The sequence below is a fragment of the Daphnia pulex genome, chromosome 10, assembly GCF_021134715.1.
Source record: "Daphnia pulex isolate KAP4 chromosome 10, ASM2113471v1".
Taxonomy (NCBI): Eukaryota; Metazoa; Arthropoda; class Branchiopoda; order Diplostraca; family Daphniidae; genus Daphnia; species Daphnia pulex.
The window spans coordinates 15,155,134-15,163,243 of record NC_060026.1 but is presented as its reverse complement, the minus strand read 5'-3'; the positions used below and the strand labels follow the sequence as shown (position 1 = coordinate 15,163,243).

General features: G+C 34.6%; 2 protein-coding genes, 1 long non-coding RNA gene and 1 pseudogene across 5 annotated transcripts; 2 read left to right on the top strand and 2 right to left on the bottom strand.

Moving 5' to 3' along the window:
• Positions 1–1,438: 1,438 nt before the first annotated feature.
• Positions 1,439–3,309, top strand: LOC124205476 (annotated as a pseudogene).
• A 205-nt stretch (positions 3,310–3,514) lies between these two features.
• LOC124205474 lies at positions 3,515–5,393 on the bottom strand. 2 transcript variants are annotated; one of them, XM_046602917.1, is made up of 8 exons: positions 4,932–5,393; positions 4,758–4,874; positions 4,588–4,681; positions 4,410–4,522; positions 4,193–4,351; positions 3,926–4,127; positions 3,744–3,857; positions 3,515–3,671 (listed from the first exon to the last, which is right to left on the bottom strand). In XM_046602917.1, exons 1-7 carry the CDS (start codon positions 5,217–5,219, stop codon positions 3,745–3,747), a joined length of 1,086 nt encoding a protein of 361 aa, XP_046458873.1. In that variant the 5' UTR covers positions 5,220–5,393; the 3' UTR covers positions 3,515–3,671; position 3,744. The 2 variants fall into 2 exon arrangements, with proteins under 2 accessions (XP_046458873.1, XP_046458874.1); XM_046602918.1 differs by having other exon boundaries at positions 3,515–3,682; positions 4,932–5,375.
• A 375-nt stretch (positions 5,394–5,768) lies between these two features.
• LOC124205481 lies at positions 5,769–6,441 on the bottom strand. The gene is made up of 3 exons (XR_006879344.1): positions 6,292–6,441; positions 6,007–6,194; positions 5,769–5,943 (listed from the first exon to the last, which is right to left on the bottom strand). It is a non-coding gene; the product is annotated as an uncharacterized LOC124205481 (long non-coding RNA).
• A 268-nt stretch (positions 6,442–6,709) lies between these two features.
• On the top strand, positions 6,710–8,057 carry LOC124205478 (bone morphogenetic protein receptor type-1B-like). 2 transcript variants are annotated; one of them, XR_006879338.1, is made up of 4 exons: positions 6,710–7,129; positions 7,197–7,323; positions 7,394–7,594; positions 7,665–8,057. XR_006879338.1 is itself a non-coding variant. In XM_046602921.1 (3 exons), the coding sequence occupies exons 1-3, from the start codon at positions 6,990–6,992 to the stop codon at positions 7,397–7,399; spliced, it is 273 nt and encodes a 90-aa protein (XP_046458877.1). In that variant the 5' UTR covers positions 6,710–6,989; the 3' UTR covers positions 7,400–8,057. The 2 variants fall into 2 exon arrangements, 1 of the variants encoding a protein (XP_046458877.1); XM_046602921.1 differs by having other exon boundaries at positions 7,394–8,057.
• The last annotated feature ends 53 nt before the right edge of the window (positions 8,058–8,110 follow it).

Here is an 8,110-nt window from a genome sequence, read left to right as displayed (position 1 = left end):
GGTGCTGTGGCTGGGCTGCGCGTCAGCCCCGTAAAACTTGAAACTTTGAACGCGTTTTACGGGCACTCCCGCTCATTTGCACACCCTAAACCATATATGAAAAATGATCAGCGTAAAAAGATCTACAACCCTGTAGTAATCGTTTTTCGATAGCAAAAAACTTGTCTTGCTAGGGAAGAGCCCCTGAGAAAATTATGGGTGTATTGTAAATACTTTTTTTTTGCAAGAAGGAGGGTTGTTATCAGTTAAAGTGGGAAATATGAGGTTCCGGTGTTAACAGAGGGGAGACAATACTAGGAAAAACTGGTGTGGTGTTAAATTCAAAATGTTTAAATTTTTTTCCGAAACAGGGGTGGTATGCATAGTGTAGTCATGTTACGAACGTCTCATATAATGTTAATAAGTCTTGAGTTCTTTAACGGCCCCTTTGCTATCAATATTTCGTTGTTTTATGGTATTCGTCAGTCTGCAGTTGTCCTTACTGAACGTCAAAATTGTGTTCTTACATTATATATTTGTTTTTACTAAGGTACTGTAAATTTCTGTTGTTATTGTGTTGGTCTTCGTTATCATTGTAATTTTTTTAAATTTATTTTATGTAGATGAATTGCGCTATAGTATTTTTTGCTTGTTTTACAATGGTTATTTGCAATCCAATACCAGCAGAACCAATAACGAAAACATTGTCGGAAGCTGGCCAGTTAATGTTGAAGACTCAAATTGATGTTGTTTTGAAAAATTCTATGTCATTCATTAATTCTGCTATCAAAGAGATGAGTAAAACTGACGAATATTTAAATCTCTGGAAAAATGTGTCAGCAGGGGTTTTCGCAATTTGCCTTATTGTTTTATTTTTGTTGGTGGTGCATTGGCATCAAAAGATCAACAAAAAATTATCGAAGTTGAAACTGAAAATGAAAGATAAGAGAAATATACTTTGATTTTGAAACATTATATTTTTCGATTTGCAGCGTCTTCAGTTTTTGTAAATTATTTAAATGTTTTTTGAGGCATAAGTAATTTGTTATTGTATTTGTATTAAGTATTTGTTTCATGGGGGTTTGCGATCTTACTGGACGTCTATTTTTAATCCGCATTTCGCTAAGTAAATGCTATTTAAAACCAATTTTACCTGTACATTCGGCCATGAACTACCCCAATTACTACATCTAAATTACCTTTAGACTTTTCAAATGGAAAACACCGTTCACTGGTTGTTAGGGAGTTTGCCAATCGTATGCAGGCTTGGTTAGACGGTTTTATTTGGTTAGAAATGTATTCCGGTTTTGCCCAAAATAATTGACAGAATGACTCATTTGAATAGATGTCTTCCAAACCCAAACATCTACATGTTACAGAGCGCCTCTGGTGGACAATAATTTTAAATGCGCACGGCAACAAAATTGAATGCACTGTAGCGGCCTGTCTGTCAATATAGGGCTTGGTTTTAATCAGAACAAAAGGAGAAATTTCGTTATTCTAATCCGTTTACTGCGTATTTTTGTTTCCTAGGGACAGTGTAAAAGCAATATTGAAAGTAAGCAATAGTCAAGTTCGTAGCTTGCAACGCCCATAGTGGAATTGAAGGTAACAGGGATTGTCATTTCTTTTCTCAGTTTAGTTTCCATTATAAATAAAATTATTGGTGTCATGAATGTTAAGATGTTGTTGAGTTATTTTGCATTACCTAGAATTCCAGAAATCAAGTGACGCCCCTCACTTTCTTTAGTTTGCAAAAATATTATTGTCTTGAATCCTCCCTCCTGATAATGGTACACGCGTTTCTTGGTTTAAAGAAAATATAAAGTCAGTGTGTCTTAGTCTGTCATTGCGAAGCTCTGAAAGTTCTGAATATGTTTCTATTTGTAATAATTGATGTACATGTTTTATTATATCACAAATTGATTTTAAAGTGAAATTTTTTTTTTCTTTCCAGAGTTTCACCATGAAGACAGTTTTGTCTATAATCTATGCTTTTGTACTGGTGACAAGCCAGGCCAAAAAGTTGAAGTCAAACAATCCTTTGTCAGATGAGTTTGTCAATCACCTAAATTCCATGAAATCAACATGAAAGGTAATATGACACTTGTTTACTTACATTAAATTTTGATGAATTACTAATGTTTCATCCTTCTAGGTTGGACGTAATTTTGGTAAAAACTTTGTGATGGGAGCCCTGACTCAAATGATGGCTGTACACCCAGATTCAAACTTGTACATGCCTCCATTGAAGAATGTCAGCCAGATGTTTAGTAACCAGGCTATTCCAGAGGCATTTGATGCTCGGGAACAATGGCTAGATTGCCCCACCATCCAAGAAATTAGAGATCAAGACTTGTGGATCTTGCTGGGTAATTTTATTAATCTCCTGATTTTAATGTCTCTTATTTTTCCTATTTATATTGGTTTCAGGCTTTTGGAGCTGTAGAGGCCATGTTAGATCGTATTTGCATTCACTCAAAGGGAGTAGTAAATGCTCATCTCTCAGCCGAAAACTTGGTCAGCTGCTGCTAGACATGTGGTTTTTGATGCAATGGTGGCTTCCCTGGTGCTGCTTGAAGCTACTAGGTTAAGAAGGGTATCGTCACTGGATGCCATTACAACTCAAGTCAAGTAAGTCGATATACTTAATTTTTAGGTGTGCTGAATAATTAACTGTTTTTTCTCATATAGGGATGCCAGCCGTACATTATTCCCACATGTGAGCATCATACAACAGGTGATCGTCCACATTGCTCAGAGGGAGGTGGTACCCCGAAATGCCTCAAGATTTGTGAAGATGGTTATGCAGTCGATTATACGCAAGATCTTCACTATGGTATGTCCGGTTTTATTCTCGTTCTCAATTCAAAATAACTAACAGAGCTTGTTTCCTAAAAATTAGGTGCTTCTTCTTACTCTGTTCCCAAACGCATTGAAGATATTCAGTTAGAGATATTATAAACAATGGTCCGGTTGAAAGAGCTTTAACCGTTTACGAAGATTTTCCTACTTACAAATCATGTATGAAAGAATTAGGCCTTTTTTATAATCAAATTTTATTGCTTTTCTGATCTCTCAATTAGGCGTTTACCATCACGTTCATGGAAAAGCAGTCGGCGGTCACGCCATCCGAATTCTTGGATGGGGCTTTGAGGAAGGTGTTCCATATTGGCTTATTGCTAACAACTGGAATACCGACTGGGGTGATAATGGTTATATCTAACTTGTTCGTGGGATAGATCATTGTGGCATTGAAAGTTAGATCACAGCTGGTCTACCGAAACTCTGATGTAATTGAATATTTAGAATATAGAAAAAAAAGCGGTATTCATATCTATTTTCTTAATCCGGCTTTATTGGGAGGGTCCCAAGAGGAAGCTGTGCTGTGTGGGATGATGAATGTTACATGCAAATAATGTTGTGGTTTAGTATTCAACACAACTTTATACTTACTACGATACTCTTAAACTGTTATCCACCAACTTCAAAAGAAAACAGGGAATCCCATTCATCTGAAATAAATAAGCTATCATTGGAAATGAACACAATCAATCTTTATTCAGTTGAAATAGCGCAGTCCAACAAACACAAACATTTCTATATTCATTAACACATGTTGAACATGCGTTACGCGTCTTTTTCATTGAAACATTAATTTTAAATTTCCGTTGATGAGATATATCACACAACTGTAATGAAACTAATCGTTAATAAATTATGTCAGCTTTGCTTTCAAAGAAGTATATCTGCGCAATCATTACCTCATTTTGGAACATCCGTTTTCTTTCCAGAAACTGGACATGAAAAGCGATTCTCTTCTGAACTATTTTCGTTTCTGTCGACAACAGAAAGCGACACCACTCCACAACTACCACCTAAAATTTAAAAAAAAGAGAATGTTAATACGTACAACAACTGAAAATGATACCAACATTTAACAAACCTTGTTTCTCCTTATCGCCATCCTTCAAACAGACTTCATCGGCTCCTTCAACCACCTTCAAACCCACTGGCAACTCTTTCTCACCACTTCCTTCCTCCACTTTTGACGTTACTTGACCAGCATTACACTCACCAACCTGCTCACTACTATCATCTTGCTTCATCATCAAAATATCATGAGCTTCCGGTAACAACTCTTTCACCTACAACACCACCAGCCAAAATTGGTAAGAAATACAACAACTCCATGTGATCAATTAAAACAAACCACACATGAGGAATCATCAAAAAGATGACCAATCCAATCTTGGGTTCCTTCCACTCTCCTTTCAATCCTCACCCCTTTGATAGCCACAATTGAATCCTCCTGAATTCCAGATCGCTCAAACCAATTTCCACGACGGTAACCCATGCCTGAAATAAGCAACTAATCAAACATAACATAAAGATCAGCAATCACAAATGAAACATTAAAAAACGAATACTCTGGTTTCATTGGTACAGCCAATAGTCATGTTTACCAACATGTTATCACCAAATGATTCATGATAAACACTGGTAGTCATGCCACCGATATGACAAACATATCCAAATGTATCTGAAAATCGAAATCTCTCTATAATAATAATACAATTCTGAAAAAATTCTCTATTTACACAATACCTATTATTTGACCATCATTGATTGATGCAATGCTTTCCAACGGGACAAACTTATACACCATGTCAGGTACACCTCCTTTGGAATTAAAAGTGATCTGGAAAAAAGCAAACCAATAATACAGATTAAATGTCAAATCAAAAACCATCAAAAATGAAAAATTAATAAATTACACTGGAATGAGCATCAGTTTTCAAATCAAAATGATTTTCAATCATCCACGAATAACTTGACTCACGGCCACCTTTCCTCACAACCACACCATTTTTCAACATGTAGGTTTTCCCAATCTAATTAGAAAGAATAGTCATTACAACACAAAAAAAAACTATTTCTTACAACTGTACCTCTAACAAACCGAAATACTCTTCCCCTTTGCTGCCCATGGCCGTCAACTTGAAAAAAGAACATGATACGTCCATACAACAAACAATAAGAATTTTGTACCTCCCGTCAGGAGAATCTTTCAACAGAGTGTCACAACACAAAAATATAATGTCCCACTCTTTCATCGACTCAGTTATCTGACTGAAATTTACTTCTTTAAATTCGGAAACAGGTGTATCTCTACTGTGCTTTTTCTTCTGGGCCCACGAAGATGAGCAACCAGCAGGACGTTTACTTGATCGGTCCATGACTAACAACAGATCAGAGCACACTTAGTCAAAACCAGACCACTGAAGAAACAGAATCAGACTTTTCTTAATAAAACGCAATAAAACGTTACACCCACGAAAAGAAACCTAGTCCGATAAAACGTTTTAGTACGTTACCGAACGTAACTTTTAACGACGGCCCCTCGCTTGATCCATCTACCGGAAAATAATACAACTCTAAAAGGCAATTCACACTTATTTCAAATTGCCACTACAGCCCTAAAAATAACATCAGAATTATATTATAAGATCACAGCGTGTAAGTTTGAGAAGTTCATGATTCCCAAATTCAGAGACAAGTTCCCAACTTCAGCATCTTGGGTCTTACGACACCTAAAAAGTACATAGTTATAAAAGATTGCCTGATTGTTTCCATTCTGAGACCTATTCCAGGCCTTTTAATGAAGAAAAGCTTGTTTTACATCCTGAATAAAGTATGGTATGCTATGATACCATATTATAATGGCATGTCAATCAATTGTTAATTTGTTATCTTTACGACAAAATTTTCTGAAATGGAGGATGAAATTTGTGGTTGAAATGTTTTGTATTATTTGTTTGACTGATTAAATTTATTAATTAAACAAGTCAAAAAGTGGATATTCAAACTTATTCACACCTCAGTTTCTACTACCCATGTCATATTGTTGGGTGTTGTTTGAAAGACGCAAGAAGGTGTAGTAAAATGTACACCATGACCCTTCTGTTGAAAAATAAACCAAAAATATGATTTGTTATTATGAAATGAAAGAAAAAGAATGCTAACCTCAGCATATTTGTTACATATGTAGGCTGTGGTAACACCGATAATGATAAGTGCAACAATAACACCAACTATGATAGCTGCAATACTATTTGTGCTTAGGTGAGCAGATAGTTTTTCTAACGGAGCCATAGTTGTCATTTTTGATTTGAACAAAAAATGATCTATTTCATCATTGATTGACATTTTGACTATCAATGGAGAGAATAAAGTAATAAATAAAGTAATAGACAAAAAAAATGATGATATTGTTTGGCCATAGACTTATTATTAGTTAAAAAAATTTACCTTTTATTTTTTCAAGATTGTGTAAACAATGATGACAGGAATTCAAATAAAATTATATGTAAATATTTGCTGATAAAAATGTGGGAATTCACGAATAAAAACTGCGAGAGGCAAATTGGAAAGAGTTTTCCAGCTGACGAAGAGCTTAGTTTTTGTAGATTTCGCAGTACGGCAGTAGCTATCTACTTGGGTTCCATAAACACTTCCCATCAGTTTCCCATTCCCAAAACACAAATTATAAATTTTTGGAAATGTACATTGTAATTTCATTATTCACTTTTTGAAAATATTCAAACCACGAATTCAGGAAATAATTGACAATTTTATTTTAACTAAAACCAGATTAAATATTGTTAGAAAAACAAATTTCTGAAATTCTATCTGGCAACTCTTATTTGTTATTAGTTGTCATCCGCCATTGATCGTTTGATTGTTAGGATTTGTACATTGTAGAGGAACAATTTTCTAGAATATGGGATTTCTATTATGATTACGAGACTGAAATTTAGAAATCAAATAGTTTTTTGGTCTAATTTTGTTTAAGTATTTCTTCCCACATATGTATCTTCGATAATTAGCTCTGTACAGTTTTCTTATGAATTTGATTGCAGTGCAAAGGCCACCTTATTCCTCATTTAGTACCCAAATCAATACAATGTTGTTACCAGTGTGATCATTGTAACAGATTGCTATCTCCTATGTATGAAATACGCAGTACTATACCTGATCCCAATTCTGGGTTGGGGTCTGATGAAAATGTTCACTATTTGGCTTTACTAGTTTCAGTCGCAGCCAGTGTGATCATTCTCTTTGTTATGGTTGTATGTGTATATCTGCAGTAAGTTGTTTTTTATTTGATCAAATGTTCTGAAAAATTATCAAGTTTAAATATTATTATGTTACAGTTACAAAAAGAAAGACGAACAAGTTTCCATTATCAAAGCTCCTTGTGTACCATACCTTCGAGGAAATTCAACGATCAAGGACATGTTAGATCATAGCCAGAGTTCTGGTTCTGGTTTACCTTTACTGGTAAGAAATTGTTATCTAATTTATCAATTTAATAATAAGCTAAAACCATGTCTGTTTTTTTTTTAATTAGGTTTAAAGAACAATAGCCAAGCAGTTAGTTATGGGCCATTCCATAGGTAAAGATTGATATGGTGAAGTTTTGATGGCCAAATGGATGGAAGAAAAAGTTGCTGTCAAGGTGTTTTTCACAACTGAAGAAGCTTCTTGATTTAGAGAAACAGACATTTACTCACTGTACTCCTACGTTGACTGTACTCATGAGACATTCTGGGTATAGTTTTTAAATTTATTTTTATTTGGTATCCTTTAAATAAATTATGAATTTAAAACAAAAACTTTAGGTTTCATTGCTGCTGATATCAAAGGAACGGGCTCTCTTGGACATATATGTTACCTACTCATTACCGACTATCATGAACTTGGATCTTTATTACACGATTTTCTTCAACAATATTCTCCTGGCGGAGTAGCAGCTGGAAGGTTAGCATTTACGTAAGACGTTTATGTTGAGGATCTCGATTTCTTCATGCTGGCATTCATGAGAATTTGTTTTACAACATCAATAGCAACTACACCCAATATTTTTCTTGTTCATGTTAAACTGCAACTCACGTTCTTTAACATCTGAAATTTATTATTAACATTAATTTGGAAATTCAAGTTTTCATCATAATAAATCATGCAATTAAATTAATAATGTAATTATATTCGCAAATTATACATATTTATTGTTATGAATTGTTCACTGGAACCATTTAAACAGTGCAGGATACATGAGAAGAAGGTG